We start from the raw sequence: 19051 nt of genomic DNA, 5'->3' as shown, positions 1-19051 counted from the left end.
GACATATGTCTCCAGCCCCACCCATACATTTTTTTGTTTTATGGTTTTGCTAATGGCTTGCAAATTGTGAAACCAGTCTTGCAAATTGTTGCTAATTGACTGCTAAATGTTGACTTGAAAAAAATTTCAAATTTCAGAATGGGTGGGGTTGGGGACATGTACGTATTAAATTGTTCATATTATGTTATTTAACTCTCTACCACCACCAGAAGCATAACGTGGTAGATATTTTTTGTTTAAAAAAAAATTAAAAATAAAAATAGGATAATAATGAATAATATAATTTTTAATTTTAATAGAAATATTTTTTTTTAATTATTATTTTGAAGTTTACTCAATTGTTTTTTTTTAATTATAGGTATACAATAAAATATATCATCCTGAAATTCATTTTTTTGCACTGCACAAAGTAACAATTTTCACTGCACAATTATTACTTTTCTCACTGCACAAAATGTGTCTCACTGCACACTAAAAAAAACTCCGTATTATAATATAGGTCATACCCTCGTTATCAAATAGCATTGTTATAGTTGTTACGCATAGTGCTAAAATGCAGTAAAACACAAACACCAAATTATAATATTAAGTAATAACAATTAATATTTAAAAAAAACCTTACGCGTTTATCTTGGTCGAAGATACTGATTATTCCCGAACTGATGCGGTTAATACCTTTTTGGTGGCACTTGCGGTTATGAACTATGATAATATTTCAATATTATGATAATATTCAACAATTCATTTAAGTTTTAAAAATAAATTTATAATCACTATAACGATTAATACAATGCAATATAAATAATATTTATAAAACAATACAACAGTTAAATAAATAAAATAAATACAATACAATATTATATAATATACAAAATAATACATATTATTAAATTGTTATAATGTATACATTAAAAAACATATGCGATGTCGTCAAATGTCAAAAGTTGTACAATATTATAATTTAGATGTATGCAATATATAGGTACAAAATACTTAGACAGATATAGTTTTAAAGTTGTACAAATTTTTTTTTTATAATGTGATTATGTCAAACTAATGAAATGTAAACGATTAATTTTTTTAGCTTCATAATCTATTAATAAATCTACGTTTTTTTTTTTTTTTGATAAACATATTTTGTGTTCTAACTAATTTTTATCATTTGATAACATTTTTATCGTTTATACATTATAAACATATGCGATGTCAAATGTCAAAAGTTGTACAATATTAAAACTTATTTGTATACAATATATAATATACGTAGACAAATATAGTTTAAAGTTGTGCAGTATATTATTTTTTATAATGTGATGATGGTTCGAGGATTCTAATTTATTTAAATAAGGAAAAAATAATGAAGTTTTATGGGGGCATACCAACAACACTGAGGGAATAAATAATAACATAGCTATGTAAGTGAAATAAAACCGATGTAAAACGAAATTATTTCTATCCTACTAACATAATATTATAATAGTATCTCCATTGTGGACAGGATGTTTTGAATAAAACAACACAGATTATACCTTGTACCGAGGGTCCTAATTTTTATTTAAATAAGGAAAAAATACTGAAGTCTGATGGGGGTATACCGAATTACCAACCGCTTGGCGCCTTTAGGGAATCCAAAGAACAGTGGGAACGTCCCGACGCGTGGCCTCCACAGCAGAATACGACAGTCATGGCATTGGATAACACTGGTAATGAAGACGCAAAACAAATGGCATCTGAAATCGCTAACTAATGGATTTGCACTAGCTACGTGTCGTACAAAAGAAACTGCACCATGTTTGAAAAAGTAAGTCCGAGTTGATGGTTTTAACGGTACAAGACAATTTTTATGGTGGAGAAGGTTTACTGTGTATCCGTACACCGCGCAGTGTAAAACGTATCGTAATTGGTTGTCGTGTACGCTAATTCGCCACATGATTCGACAGTACCGAGTGGATGCAGCTGGACAAACAGGCTTAAGTTCAGGCGAGTATCCAATAGAGGATGGTTTTGGATGGACCAACGGAATCGTATTAGAATTTCTGCAAATATATAATTCTACAGCATCAATAGAAAATTGGAAAATAACAGCAAAACGCTGCTATCATGAACCGAATAATCTAACCATTTCGAATAATAATACTTTGAAATCACGTTTTAATCAATGTAAAAACGAATACCACAATCATAATAATGTACAATATAAAAAATATAATGCATTTGATTACCTTGACTCAAACTACAATCAGTAGAAAGTTCTAAATTTGTATTTTTAATACAAGATGATTTTGATACATATTTTGATTCAATACTTATTCGTTGAAAGTATATTATCATAAATATAATGTAATATTAATCAACGAGCAAACAACTTTCAAATTTTGATGGATAATTTTAGTAGGTTTATAAAAGTCTGTAAATATTTGTTTTTCAATTAAATGTGACTGTATAGTTGTCAGTAATTTAAAAGTTTTTTTACATGCATTTTTTGATGTTTAATGGTGGATGGCTTTGAATAATTAAATGTAACTTCAGTCATAGATTGTTAATTAGAATTAAAAAATGTTAATATAAATATTTTTGAATTGGACATTGATTTTGCTCTAAGTTTTTAAATTGGTAAGTTAATTTAACAAATATCTGGAGTTGGACTCCAACTGTTGGAGCTAAAAACATGTAATAACTATTAAGTAATAAGTTATTTTTGTGCTACTAATAACACATTAACAATAGCAATTTATATAGGTACAGGCTGTTTAAAATTTTATTTGAACTTATTTTACCATGAAATATTAAAATCAAGAAAAAATGACTTATGCAAACTGGTTTTGAAATTTGAATTTTTGCTATCTAGACAAATTATGTATTAAAAAAATTGTTTTTATTAATTAAAAATCGGAGGTATGATGGGTTAAATTAAAATTCGAATTATTTTTGAAATAACATTCATGCGCAGTTAAATTTTTAATGCATTTTGATGGGTCATTTATATTTATATATATCAATAACTCATAGAGCTATCGACATTTGAATTTTGGTTTTAATTTGTAAAATATCAACAGTTAGTAATACCTATTATAACAATCGTATACGTACGAGCTTCCGTCAGTTCTGTCAAGCTGCGTACACTTTTCACTTAATTACCTATACTTACGTACAATATCATTGTACGAAAATCGTTAGATTACTCGGTTCATCTTCGTGCAGTTATTTTCCGACTTTCTATTGAGGCCGTTGAATTGTATATTTGCAGAAATTCTAACACGATTCCGTTTGTCCATCCAAAGCCATCCTTTATCGGGTAGTCACCTGTACTTAAGCCTATTTGTGCAGCTGCATCCACTTGGTACTGTCAAAACATGTGGCGAACTAGTATGATACACGACAACCAATGACGCTATGATTTATTTAAATATACTCTTTCGGTTGTAGACTTTTAGTGACAAGTTAAAAAAAAAAAAATTACAGCCTACAACACTCACGTGAAACCCGCCTGTCAACTGAACAATCTAAACCATTTTTCAATTACCGTCTTGCAGTCGACTAAAATTACATATTTCACATACTGCACAAGTATATACGCAGTATACACAGTCGTAACCCCTCTCCATTATAAAAATTGTGTTATTCCGTGAAAACCATCAACTCAGACTTGCTTTTTCAAACACGACGCAGTTTCTTTTGTACGCCACGTAGCTGGTGCATATCCATTTGTTAGCGGTTTCGGACGCCATCATTTTCGCGTATTTGTTACCCGTGTTCTCTAACGCCATGTCGACTGTTATATTATACTGTACCCACTGTTCTTTGGATTCCCTAAAGGCGGTTGGTAATTCGGTATACCCCCATCAGACTTCAGTATTTTTTCCTCATTTTAATAATTTAGAACCCTCGACACAGAGTAATCGGTTTTGTTTTTTTTCAAGACAACCTGTCTACAGCGGAGACAATATGTTAGTGGGGTAAAAATAACTTCGCTTTATATCGATTTTATTTTACTTACATAGCCATATTATTATTTATTATTAATTCCCTCGGGGTGGTTGCTATAACCCCATAAAACTTCAGTAATTTCTCCTTATTTAAATAACGTATAACCCATAACACAAAGTAATTGGTTTTACAATATTATTTAACATATTGAAGTCTAGCCACGAGCCGACGTCCTCCGTAACTGCGAGTAGGTACATCTGTAACGCGTAATAATGCGTATAGATCTGCCGGCACGATTGAGCTAGTTTTTGAATTTAAGGTATTTCCTGCAATCATACAATGACATCAGTTATTGTAGGTATGCAACGTTTTTGACCACATCATAACCAAAGACAATACCTATTATCCGATTTTATTATTTGATTTTAATTTTTAATTCGTTAATGCCTAGCCTATAGGCTATAAAATATAATATGATATTGTAACTTACACCATTGGTACGATTCTTAAACTATAGTTGGTATACCAGAGATACCATTATTTCAAACAATTGGATTTAGATTTATATTTATAATACGCACCTAGACCTAATCAACAGTTTTAAATACGAATATGTCTGTAAAGGTAATGTAATTATAAATCCAATATGCATTTTTATTTATAATATTTAGGTAGTTTGTATAAGTATTCCGAATGAACTAACAAATTTAACACTACATGTAAGCCAAAGAATTTTTTTATGTGAACTAGTTTGGATTAAATATATTATATAGTTATAATTAAGAAAAATGTATAAGGGGAACTACAAAGGCTTGAATCAAATTTGTAATTCTATGAAAGAAATAACGATAAAATGTCATGACATATTTGTTTAGAATAATGCATTACAAGAGATTTGAGAAATTTTCAAAAGTTAATTTGTTTGTTAAATGTCATAATGAGCATACCAGGTAAGTATTTTTTAAGAAAAATAACAAAACTGAGATTTTTTTAAACTTAAATCACTATTAATAATACCGTGATACTAATTTAATACTATACTTTTATTTTTTCAAACTATAGATTTTATTCTACAGGTAAATAATATAATTAATGTATTGTTACATACCATCCACATGGTTTCCGGCACATGCGTGGTATAGGTAGGTTGCAAAAATCAAAATATTAACATATTATATAGGCTTAAAAAAAAAAGTTTATTTTTTAAAATAATATTGAGGATAGTAAGAAACAAAAAAAATATATAATATTCGCTTGACCTGTACAAGGAAATATGTCCGGTAGAGTTAAGTACAGATAATTAAGTACGCTGAGCCCAAATCTATTGTTTTAAAATAAACGGCATTTTTATTTTATTTTGTTGTTACCATTACGTAACAGAGGAAACTTTTTTTACCGATTATTAAGCAAGCGCGGATAACACAATTTATTGTGAACGATTTTAAGAGCCATTGGAAATATATATATATAATAAATACTCAGAAACTAGTGAGTTATTTACCTTTATGTGTTCCACTGAGGATGAGCCGACGACTGGAAAAGTCCCACCCAAATTCCGCAGCAGCCTTGAGCTCGGAATAAAAGTTTTATTTTTCACTTTTAGTTTTGAGGGGCTGTGCTTTTGTGATGCCTTTCCTGTTATAATACAAAACATATTTTGAAATTAATAAAATTTGAAATGTAGATATGCAAACAGGTAAGTACCTACCTAATATAAAGATGAACGGTGCCACAGAAAAAATCGAATAATTTTGAAATTATAAACAAAACGTTTATTATTATTAATTCCACCCATGATAGCGTTCAGTTAGAAATAATCAGTAATATGAATTTAATAAGCCCATAAATTAAATTCGAGATAACTTCTATGAAATACAAAACTGAATTCACCTGTATGATTCGGGTGGTGGCCCTGTCGACGAACACTGTTGTACACTGCTGATGTGTAATTTTTTCCATTTCTATTGATTGTCTCGTTGTGATTATTTGTCCAGTGTTGGAGCTCAACTTCCAATTCTTGAATGTTTTCAATCACAAATTCATTGACTTTTCATTTTTGGAATGATCACGGGTGGTTGGACCACTCAGCATAATAATTTCGTCTTCCATTTGGAACGTGTCCAAAATTTGTTATCATAGAGACATAGTTGCTGATCATTCCCTTTGCTGTACTATACATTTCGAATAACGATAGTTATCGGGTACGAAACCCAGTAGTATATTTCACAGGATCGTCGTACATTTGCTTAGGTTCTGACCGGTATTCATTAATATACGTTCCGAACCCATAAATTGTACAAGGTGGTACATCCTGTATAACCTGGTACAATTGAACGAATATGGATTTGGAACATATATTAATGAATAGGTACCGGTCAGAACTTAAGCAAATTTTCGACGATTCCGTGAAATATACTACTGGAATTCGTACTCGAGAACTATTGTTCTTCGAAATGTATAGTACAGCAAAGGGGATGATAAGTAACTATATATCGATGATAAAGAATGTTGGACACGTTCCCAATGGAGGAAGAAATTTTTATGGTAAGTGGTCACAACTACCCATGATTACCCCAATGATGAAAAATTAATGAATTTGTAATTGACAACATCCATGAATTGGAGGTTGAGTTCAAATACTAGAAAAATAATCACAACGTTATTGATTTAGTTAATGATCACTGATCGGTAACTAAATTTCGACGACAAAAACTTTTGTTGACTACCGATCAGGATTTAAACGTAAGTCATATTTGATCTTTCTACCAAAATATTTCCATATTTAATTCATTCTTATTGTCCATTTTTTTTTAATTTTCATCCTTAATACTGTTAACGGGTTTTGGTGTTTTGATCCAATCGGTGGGAGTCCATTTTTCCAATTCAGAATTTTATTTTTCGAAGTTTTCTCCAATCAAGTTGTCCATGTGGGTTTTTTTTTGGGTTTTGGTCCCACATATGTTCCATCTTATCATCGAAATCGCTCTTAATATATTAAGGGAAATTCTTAATTTTCATATCAACGAATGTTTTAGAATCGTTGAGTACTTCAAGCATTTGAATCGTGTGCAGTAATGTTCTATTACAGTTAATTTCACTGAAACAAAAATACTAACTCATGAAATTAAATTCAACTGTTTTTAATTAATCTAATACTACTCATTTTATCTTAATTATATTCACTGTAACTAAATTTAAATGTTTTTTTTCAAACTATGATCTATTTTTTTTTTTTTTATAAGACATATTGTGTTATTTTTAAAGATAATAATTTACAAGTAGGTACACGTTTCATTAAAGGTTTTGTCAGTCATTTGATTTTTCAATTTAGTAGATGTGAAAATACATTCAAAATAATTGCATAAAAGTAAGGAGAATTATTAGGATCTATCTAATTGACTTAAACCACGATTCGATCACGATATATTTTGGTCAGATTGAAGCTTATCTATTTGAAGTTTGACATAAACTTAGTATGTACAACCAAATGTTTTATTTCAATTGTGTGATAGCTATGATTATAATCGACATCAATATAGTATTATGCAATTAATTTAATATTATGTTTCTAAACAGTTTATTAATTAATAAAAAGAAAATAGATTATGAGGATAAAAAATGTATGTTTATTGACTACTGTAGTTCTGAGTGATTATATAAAATAAATGTATTAAAATTATTTTTTAAAAATTTGTTTTCATATATTATATTTAAAAAAAATATTAGTATGGTCATACACACACGTTTAGATTTATTGCCAATTTCGTATTCTCGAAAATCCATTTATTGATGAATTTTAAATTTCTTCTCATAAATCATAAACATTTTTTTTTGTTAAATTACCTCAAACAATAATATAAAGTGGTATATTATACGTCATGCAGTACAACAACTTTCAAAAAGAAAAGTTTATGTACTTTAAAAAAAAAATATTTGGAAAATATAGCAATATTATAGCATTTATGTATTTATGGGCTGCGAAGGCTGTACCTACGTCCTACAGTGTACACGGCCTGAAATGTCTGAGAAAATGTTTAAAAAGTGTTTTATTTATGTATAATACCTACCATTAGGTTATTTTTTTTAATTATTTTTTTATTATTACTCATAACATGTTAATTTGAAAAATTAAACCCCGTACCACTCCACTCCGCTCATCTAAACTTTAAATACTTATAATTAGTTATAACTCATAAACTACTCGCCCTAAATTCAATTTTCATGTATCAAAATACTAAGAAAAATATTCTGCTTTGGAATATAAAACTAAAACCATATGTTATCATTCAATAAAGTAAAAAACTTAAAAAATTATAAGGATAAAAAAATATTTAAAAATATAATATTTTAATAAAAACGTTGTTTTATAAGCGACTTGAAACTATGTAAAAAAATTTACACTTTATGAAATATTAAGTATTGTTTTATAAAAGAATCACCAGGTGTAACTAGTTATACTTATATAATGCATTGTGGAGATACGGATGTCACTATAGCGTTGTTGTGCATATGAAAACAATTATTGAAATGAGTGGTCGCTCGAATTTTAAAACGATAAAATTTAACAGGTAAATTTCTGAGCTCCCATCTCTAATTATCATTCAAAAAATCAGTGACAATAGGTGACAACAACTAAATTCGCTAACTATGCGGAAACGCTGAATTGAAGATAACAATAATAATATGATATATTTCCTTATAACATAGAGTTAAATTTGAGTATAGAGTATCTAATATTGTGGATCACTGCGATATCATATGACACATAATATTGTGTTTCTATTATAGATAAATAGGTATAGGTTAGGTGCACGTGCACGTGCTTATACCCTATAACGGAAAATCTAAAAACGTAAAATCGTAATTTACGCTATCTCCATTCACCATTAATGATGATAAAATACAAGTTTGTTATTATTCTATGCACGGGATATTCTACAACACACTCCGTGACTCCTAGGAATCCTATTTATAAAACATTGGACTTAATTTTTTTTTTATTATAAATGACTCGTTATTAATGAATTTCAATCATTGAGCTTAAATGCTGAATGATAATATAGGTGCACATTTTAATTATTTTGTAATTATAAATGTATACAATTTTAATTTGTGTAGGTGGGGCATTAAAATTGAATACGGAATTCCTCATAGATATCATAGATCTTTCTGAAACACAAAAATCTAACCAAAAATATTATAACGATTTTTTATTTTTAGACATTAAATTTAAAATGCTAACTAAAATGGGTTTAGAATGCAAAGGCGCATTTTTTAAGCTAATATTTATGATTATACGATCATTATTGACGATTTTTTTGAAAGTAAAAGGTTCTAAATCGCCAACTATTAAAGTATAAACACAATTTAATCAAATTGAAAATGCTCGGTTAATGAAAAAATGTATTAACAATACGATAGGATGAAAATGTTCTAATTAAATTAATCACTACCAATAGTACCTAATAATTATTACATATTTATACATAATCAACAGAATTTTACGATCGAGATACAGATGTCGATGTTTCATAAATTATAATTATTACGTAATTTCGTGTTTTAAAAGATTGCTAGCAATGAGAAAGCATTATTCTGAAAAGGATTTAGCTAACAATAATAAAAATAATAAATAATAATGAAAATGCTCTAATTAAATATTATATATTTTTTTATTTTAGGATTAAAAGGTTCCAATATTATAATACAATATAAAATCGTTTAAACTATTTGTGGTAAATAAATTATTGATCCGGTATATTGCAAAAGGTTTCGTAAATGTTGGTCCTCACAACACTGCGTGAGTGTGTTTGATTGTTCGTTAAAAAAATACTAATTCTGATAATGTCCCTGAAATGGGCGTATTTTTTAATTTTCCCCGGGTGTTAAAAAGCTAAGATCTGCACCTATACAGTGTAAATTATGATAAAAGTTCAATAAAATTGTTTTTTATGATTTATAAATTAGAAACTAGAAAGACACATTCCCTCTTTATGTGATTTACACACTAATTAAAAAAAAAATTGACTATCCTTTTTTAAACTGAGTTAAGTTAATATTTTTTTCTATATTACCTAACTTTTAACTTATCGATCTTGTGCATTCTTAACTTGACTTACCTTGAGTTAATTATTTTCATTAACTTGCCACCTTTGTATATACCCATATAAATGCCTATATAAATAATAACATAATATTGTGTCTGTATTCATATATTATACGCGCCCACGTAATATAAATATAATGTAATATATAACGATAATAATAATAATAATAATAATAATAATACACGGACAATAAAAATATTATTATTATATAATATTTATTTAATCAATAGTGGGATAGCTCAATAGTTGTTACTTAAACATGATTTTTGTGGCCCGTGGTCGGTTGCTTAAGTCGAACGATTAAATGAATCAATATTTCACGCAACCCAGCATAAGAGTTTTCACTGTATAATATAAAATGCGCCTACCTGTCCTACCTAAATTATATTATTAAAACATAAGGAAGTATAGCGAACATTTTAATATATCATAGATAATATTTTCTAGATTACGGAGAAAAAATATTTTTTAATTTCATAAGCCTTAAAATGTGAATTATTCTTAAAAATTGTATTCAAAAAACAATTATAATTTTTTACCTATTCCATATATTATCATATAATAAAATACAAATATTCCAAATCGTCTGCTCCAACAGCGTTAAGAGTAAAATGTGGTTTTTATTTTTATTTGTTATTATTACACTTTTATAATAAAATAAAAATAATTATTTTTTTTTCAGAATTTGGCAAAATAAATTATTTTGAATACAAATTATATAAGCTATTATAAGTTTATTAATGGCTTATAAATGATAAACATTTACAATTTTTACATTTAAAAATATGATATCTTTTGTCATCATAGAATATTATCATTTAAGAAAAGTTTTATTTTACAAAAAAAAAAGTTATTTTAGAAAAAATTTAAATTTTTTTGTTTATATTATTATTTAGTACCTAACAACAATACATTAATTATTTAATTTTATATATCAAATCAATTTGTCCTAAGTAAGCTGCTGTAGTTATTTATATTATTAACTAATTATTCAAGTATTATTTGAATTAACATTATTGTCCTGATGAGCAAACCCGGTATAGGTACCATGTACGTGGCGAAAAAATTATAATTTCCATTTCTAACAAGTGCCATTTAAATTGTAAAAAACAAATATAATTACATTAAAAAAAAAAATTGAATATTAACTTACATCTTATGGTAAGTAGGTACTATTATACCCACTAAAAACAAAAAAAGATAAAAACTTTATTTCACAAAATTATTTTCTTTTAAAAATCTTAAAATAAATTTCTCTCCTGTAAAATATCACAACTTTTGGCCTCTTACCATTGATTCGTGAATTGCAGCGATTTGTACCGAATGAACGCAGCTAACGGAATTAACGAAAATATAATTTACCTGTCACGATGGCGTGAGAAGTTGTAGAAACATTTTCCAAAGAACGCCGAATTCCAGTAGTCGTAGTTGACCAATAATGTTACTCTAAAACTATTATGATAATATTTTTGTAGCGCCAACGCACTAACCTTTAGTGGGTCGACACTACACAAAAGAAACTGTGAAACTGACAGCTAACCACTACATCGTGCGCCGCTTTATAAAATGATACATTGATAGGTACCCCACTGCCTATAATATGAACTTGAGGAATTTGGTGGGAACATTTTATTTTTCGTCATACTAACCAAAGATTAGATTTATACTATAGGTATCTGTATTTTGAGGTGAAATCTGAGCCAAATGTCTTAATGTCATATTATTATTATACCTACGTATTTGATAAATGGTATACGCCAGACGTGCCTGTATAAAAAAACAATGATGTAATTGTGTGTGCGGTATCTCCGTTAAAAACATTTTGCTTACGATTTTAAGTATTTCTATATAATATAGAGTATTATTGACCGAGCGCATGCTTATCCGCGTTTTTTCGTTAATTTATTAAAATTCTTATTTCGGGAAATTTCTTTCGAATACTTTTTTGTGGCGATAAAAACTTATTTTTTTACAGACGAAAACCACGATTTCACTCTAAATGATTGTGAAGCAGATGATTAAAAAAAAAAATACACATGAATTTAATTAAAAATATAATATAAGTAGACACTAGATGGACTGCAGTAATACCTGTAGCGAGCTGTGACTATAATATACTTACATAAATAATAACATAATTTCTACGTGTTCATTGTATAATATTATAAATATAATGATAATACTCGAGCGCGTAACGATAATAATAATAACGATGGTAGCACGTATACAGAGCGTTTACAGAGATAATAGTATACACCGTATATATAGCCGCTGCTCAAATATTTTTTTAAAAAATGTATAAGTATAAAACTGTTGTAATAATAATAATGTGTAATTAAAGTCCTCACAATGTTTTTGTAAAATCATTATCTTAAGAGTTATGATTAATTTTATTGAAAAATTAACGATTTCGAACATTTTTATTATTAAAACTTTAGAGCTTTTGTGGCACGGGTTAAGTCGATCGATTTGTCTGTGCTAACATTATAGGAGGGACATATAAAAACTGACCCGACGAGAGACGCTGATGGACGACCAGCCTCAAGAATAACAGTAATCCTAACTTCTATCATCACAACTCGCTCCAAACTACCAACAGTTATTTTATTCAAGTCGAATTAGACTTGAAATATTTTCAATATAAATTATTAATTATAATATTTTCGTGTAATAATAAACACAAATATACCATCCACATCGAAGTATATTATTACTATATCGATTCGAGACGCGTTGAGAATGTTACACACCTATACCTACTATAATTTATAAGTAGGTATACTTATATTATATAGTCAAACGGGAACGATCGTCCGACAGACATTGTTGGGGAGAAGGGTGTTTGACGGGATGGTCCTATAGCGGCCAATTGCCCGAAGAAGAAGAATATATTACAGTCATAGGTTCATACGTATTAACTATCATAAGTAAACATAAAATATACGAGAGACTTAAACGTACCTAATCAGCCCTTTTATTTCGCTCACAGTCCTCCGGGGGAGTCAAAATCGTAGGCTAGCTCACGCACATCCCCCTTCTTTCCAAAATTATTCAAAGGTCGCCCATCTTTGCATCCTGAAATTTAATATCTGTATAACTGAAAATATTTAAAAAAAAATATGAGGATGACAAAATATAAAAAAAACTTTTTAGGTTTCTAAACGTAAGTTTAGACAACTAATGTCCCCGTGACCCGGTCCGTCCGTTATTTACTAGTAGGTACCAACATAGTTGCAATTGTCGATATTAAGATATTATTATTTATTGTACAAGTATTTAATATAATATGTAGCTTCATACTAGCCAAATAATATTATCGTAAAAATATTATTAAGAAACATGATGTTTTTATTTCAAGGTTTTAATTTTTACAGAATTATATATATAATTAAATATTTTAAATAAATATAATGTGCTTTAAATTTGGTTTTTTAACAGTACAGCAAATGTACCTAATACAATTTATAATTTAGAGATTTTAGTAAATGTATAAATATGCACGTCGATTTCTTTTGGGTGCTACATTGCACTGATTACATTTACCAAAATGGACCTTCATCACAATTAAACATATAAAATATTTACAACCGTATTTTTACTTAATCTGGTGTCGTATCAAGCGTAATATAATATACATATATTAATTGATAAATAGTTTTAAATTTGTGACAAAAAAATTTTTCTATTAAAATTATTAATAAACTTTATCTAGTGTTCAAATTATCATACCTAGTGAAATCGTGGACAACAGTTGGGCGAGCGAGAGTGAAATATTCGAAATATTCGGATACTTATCAAAAAGTCCTAATATGTATTGATATGTATAATTATAATAATAATTATATTTTATTATATTAATAATATGTATTCTGTCATTAAATTAAATACATTCTATAATTAAAAACATACTCATAAAATATATCACTTCCCTTTCAAGTAGTATCTCCGGAGGAAATTTCTAATGTTAAAAGCCAAATGTTCACAAAATACCTTATGGTTATATTATAATATTATAAGCGATGCATATTTTGTGAAACTAATGTTATTGAATCATAATAAAAATGTATTTTACCATTAAAAATTAAACAATAATATACACTTTAATACTTTTCTACTCAATTTTTGAATTTACATATTTTCATCAATTGAGCTTTAGTTTCATAATAATATACTGCTATTTTGTTCATAAGATAAATATTAATATTTTAAATAGTTCTGATTTTCCATGCACTTATACCTATATTGTTGGCCGAAGCCGAGTTTTAATATGATTAATTTTTCCAAGGTTTGTTTCAGAACACACGAATTTATTACTGTTATTTCACTCTTGTGTTGTTACGGTAATCGGAAAAAAAAAACCTGGAAATAAAATCCAAAATCCCCAAAGCAATACTTATGTGTAATTGTACATCATAAAATGTACTCATAACTCGCTTCAAAATTAAAATATAATAGAAAACCTTATGGTATTGCCTAGTTAATAATCTTAAATTAAAATTTTATAAGAAGTCAATTCACTCCAGTGGCGTATATAGAAATAATTTATGAGTAGGGCCATATGATATGATTGACTATTAAACGATAAATTAATTTTGTAGTAAAATCTAAACAAATTTGTCTCCCACTAAATATAAATGTTTGCGGTATTATTACTTTTTTTCGTCTAGATAATGTTATTAGTTATGACTTTTATTATAAAATTGATAATTGTAGTATATTAGGTACCCACATATTAATACTTTAGTTAAAAAATCATTTAATATGTTAGGATTCATAAACAGGAAGACGATTAATTTAAAAAATATTAGCTAATTATTATTATTATTATTATTATTATTAGCTAATTTATAATATATAATATTATTTAATTTCAGTATAATATTAATTGTCAAATAAAGTTTAAACTTACTGTATTTTTAATTTTCATTACCAAAGGGTATACCTATCCGTTTATAAATAAACAAATAAATAAATATCTATATAGCAATATCATATAATATATGTACCTATTTATCAATATTATAATAATACAATAGGTAATTATCATTCAAATTATATATATTTTTGTTTTTTTATTTTTGAAAGCTGTACCCAACAGTACGATTAGGTATAGCTTTGGGATTTTTTTTCCGGGCTTTTTTCCCTAGATTCGTTGTCATATAATTCACAATACAGTACAAACATATGCGTGGCCGTTTACGGCTTACAATATAGTTCAAACATTAAATTAAAGTAAATGTCTACAATTTCAACTGTCGACTCAAAGTCTGTAATGGAGCACAATAACAGTCGACAACACTCAATAATAAATAATAATATATATCAGAATAAACAACGAATTCGACCGTTATATTATATAGTTTAACGAACAGTATGAGGACTATGATAATATTAAGCGACAATTAATTTTAATACGCTTTCGTCTTCCATTGACACGATAATGATCATAATATTACGCAAAAATCTCATAAATTATTATAATATTGTGTAGGTATAGGTAGGTACTCACAGAGCTCGTTGACGTCTCGACCGCTGGCCAGTCGCTAAATAATTTTATCATACTACAAATCGTATTTTTCAAGACAAACGACCGATGGGTGGTGTTTGGCGATGACGCCGATCCGCCGTCGAGACGATAATATAAACAATATCGTACTCGATTTTTGTTTCGTTTCGATACACGACACGCGATAATATTAACAAGATATGTTCAGAACACAAATATTAATACAATATAAAACGATTATGAATACGACACTGCAGTTGGCCGGCATTGTCTGTGCACTGCCGTTTTTGACACTGACTGCATAATATTACAATGGCGTCTCGCGTAACATTATAACAGTGCGACCGTAAACAATAAGATAAGTTGACGGCGGCGCTGATTAACACGCACAATAATAATATCACGTAATGGCATTGAAATTGTTGTCATCACGAAATCGTACACATGACAACATGCCATACCGTATTACTATCATAACACGAAAAGTACCAATTTTTAATGTCGACCTTCGCTTTTCGCAGATACCTACCCAGAAAAAAAATAACGTGACGGTCGAGTCGTAAGTAAATAAGCAATTTTGCAGTCTATATCGGGAGTCACCCGACTAAGTTCTACGGGGGTCCGTTTTGAAACTTACCAAACTTCCAACGGTCCAAAACACGTTTGAATACCCTGCAACGACTATTTTCACTGCACATTAACAGTATCAATGACAATCCTACTAAATCGCAATAAAACGTACTTGGGGAATTCTTAGATTTCGTTTTTTTTTTTTGCATACGATAACTGAGCGGCACGAGCGTCTAACGTTACTAATTTACTATAACGTGCCTATCAGTCAACTTTTCTTTCGACGTATCGCTCGGTGAAGGAGACACGTATTTAATATATATATATATGTGTACCATATACTCACAATTTCGGAAAATATATTTTTTATTCGTCATTTTATTGTAAAAATTTTATGTAAAAAATATACTATAATAATTATATAATTATATAATTATATATTATATGATCCGTAAAAAATGTGTCGGAGGTCCGGATACGGGCCGTGGTCCACCAGTTGGTGACCCCCGGTTAGTGATGGACAAACCAAGACCAAGACCAACACTATGGGAGTCTTGGTCTTGGTCTAGCAGAGAGCTTTATAGTCTTGGTCTTGCACTTCAAGTATTGTAATATTGAAAAAAAAAATGATTTATGTTTATGAGTTATGTTATGAGTTTGTAGCATTTGTTAATTGTTTATTATCTCTAAGGTATAACTATCATATAACACTATTAGTACAATATATATGGTCTTATATATATATATACAAGGCTGGGCATGAAAATACGAGTTAAAAATTTAAGTTAACTTAAAAAGTTTATTTTATTTTAATTTGACTAGTTACTTTTGGTTTTTCATTAACATAACTGTTAACTTACAAAATTATTTTTTTAATTAATGTGAAATTTACGAATTAATTTTTCATTTTAAGAAGTAAGTTAAATTAATTTATTTTGTTTTTATTTTTTTTTATATTTCTCTATTTCAGTCTATTTCGTTTTCATGTCGAAATGTATTTACCGTGATATCATTCGAATCTAACTTATATGGAAATACTGTATAAAGTATAAACAATATAATCTATAATTTAGTTTTGGGTTGGAAAAAAATTAAGTACGCTAGCGTTGTATAAACAAATTAACTTTTTTTTACTTAATAAAAATTAACAAAATGTGTGTATTAACTTTTAACTTAACTGAGTTAACCTATAGTTAAATTAACTTTTAACTTTTTGTTTTTGGTGCATATATTAACTTAACATACTGAGTTAACTTGCCCATGATTTAAAAAAATCATTAACTTGCCTAGCCTTATATATGTATATGTTACGGTAAATTATGTTAAATGGAAATTAACATTATTCGCCGGTTATTAACGATATTTACCAAATACACAGGTTATTATCGCTATAAAGCGGATATTAACGTTGATGACCAAATACACAGGTAATTGTTGTTATAGACCAGACATGCACGTGGATCTCAAATACTATAATTTGAAAAATAATGTACCTAGATATTTTTAAAAATAAAAAAAAAAATTATATTATTATTACAACCAGTCTTGCATGAGGGGGGTGTTTTAACACCCGAAACACCCGGGGGGGGGGGCGAGGCGGTACGACACTACAGACAGACATTAGTACATGGCCGCCACTAGTTAACTGAAATCAATGATAAAATGATGAATAAGAGTGCTGTCAAGCCTAGTAGTTGTTGTTTTTAGAATTTCTATACATTTTATAAATTAAAACCACATAATAGATTATTGTTTCTGTTTTGAAATCTGAATGCGATTAGATAATATGATATACTGATATTTTTATTGTTGTCGAAATACAATACAATCATAGTTTAATATACTGTGTTCCTTTTCCTACACACATCAACGTTCGTGCACGTCCTCGTGCGCCTGTATAATAAAAATATATTCCAAGTTCCCTCTACCAATTATTTATCTTTGTGACAGTAATTTTCCCCAGTGACTTATAGCGTAAGTTATTTTCATTAAAAAATTATAAAATATGCATTTTTTTCACTAATATATAAAAATGGTTTTACTTTTTTTCCCCCATGGTTAATCAGTAACTTACGAGTTAGATACTTTTATTTTCACGTTAAGTTAATTGTTTACTCAAACAAATTAAGATGATGTCAGCGCACTATTTGTTTTCTCTCTCTGGCCCACGTGCAACATAGACTAAACGCATTTACGCAGAATCATTTTTTTTTTTTATTTATTTAAGTAATTTTTGAGTAAAGTCACCCATTACAAAAAATATAGAGAATAATATTTTTGAAGGAATGACATATCGATTTGTCTAAATATTGTCTCTAAACAATTTAAACATAATTTAAATTTACAACATTATTTTGTTTATTTTGAAAGTTGAAAACAAAGTCATATAACAATAAAATATAAAATCGATACATCATTCCCTCAAAAATATTTTTCTCTATATTTTTTGTAATGGGGGATTTTACTCTAAGATTACTTAAAAACATAGCAAAAAATGATTCTACGTTATTGCGTTTTGTCTATATTGTGCGTGGTTTGTAGAGAGAAAACAAATAATTCGCTGACATCCTCTTAATAATAAATTATAATAATATAAATATATTATAAGATATACACACTGACATACCGTCTCCGCTCAGAATCGTTTTTCTTATACAATGATATTATATCATTCAATTCAAATTTAATACCATCCATTATACAGTGACCCACTTGAAACCTACTGTACAGCAGAACGAAATCCACTTGCCCACTTTTTTAAAAAAATTTTATTATTCAGGTGAACCCATTCTATAGTCGTATTGTTAACTCTTAACTCTATGGTTTGTACTGTAACGATAATGTTAATATTGTTAAAATTATGCAATATAACACCTATACACCCGGAAAACCAATTATTAGTTAGAATAAATAGATTATTTGAAAATAATTATAAAAAAAA

The 19051-nt window shown here is 28.2% G+C and overlaps 1 protein-coding gene and 1 long non-coding RNA gene across 2 annotated transcripts; both read right to left on the bottom strand.

The window, feature by feature from the left end:
* Positions 1–3764: 3764 nt before the first annotated feature.
* On the bottom strand, positions 3765–5510 carry LOC100575083 (trehalase-like; the record flags this gene model as incomplete). Its single annotated transcript, XM_016800740.2, has 2 exons — positions 3765–4253; positions 5429–5510. Coding segments are annotated over 2 exons (213 nt in total), but the record flags the coding sequence as incomplete, so codon positions are not given.
* A 608-nt stretch (positions 5511–6118) lies between these two features.
* On the bottom strand, positions 6119–16018 carry LOC107882423. The gene is made up of 3 exons (XR_003840234.1): positions 15544–16018; positions 11397–13131; positions 6119–7024 (listed from the first exon to the last, which is right to left on the bottom strand). It is a non-coding gene; the product is annotated as an uncharacterized LOC107882423 (long non-coding RNA).
* Positions 16019–19051: the final 3033 nt, after the last annotated feature.

The sequence above is a fragment of the Acyrthosiphon pisum genome, chromosome X (genome assembly GCF_005508785.2).
Source record: "Acyrthosiphon pisum isolate AL4f chromosome X, pea_aphid_22Mar2018_4r6ur, whole genome shotgun sequence".
NCBI lineage: Eukaryota > Metazoa > Arthropoda > Insecta > Hemiptera > Aphididae > Acyrthosiphon > Acyrthosiphon pisum.
Note: the sequence above shows the minus strand (reverse complement) of the source record. Positions and strands in the feature narration are given on the sequence as shown.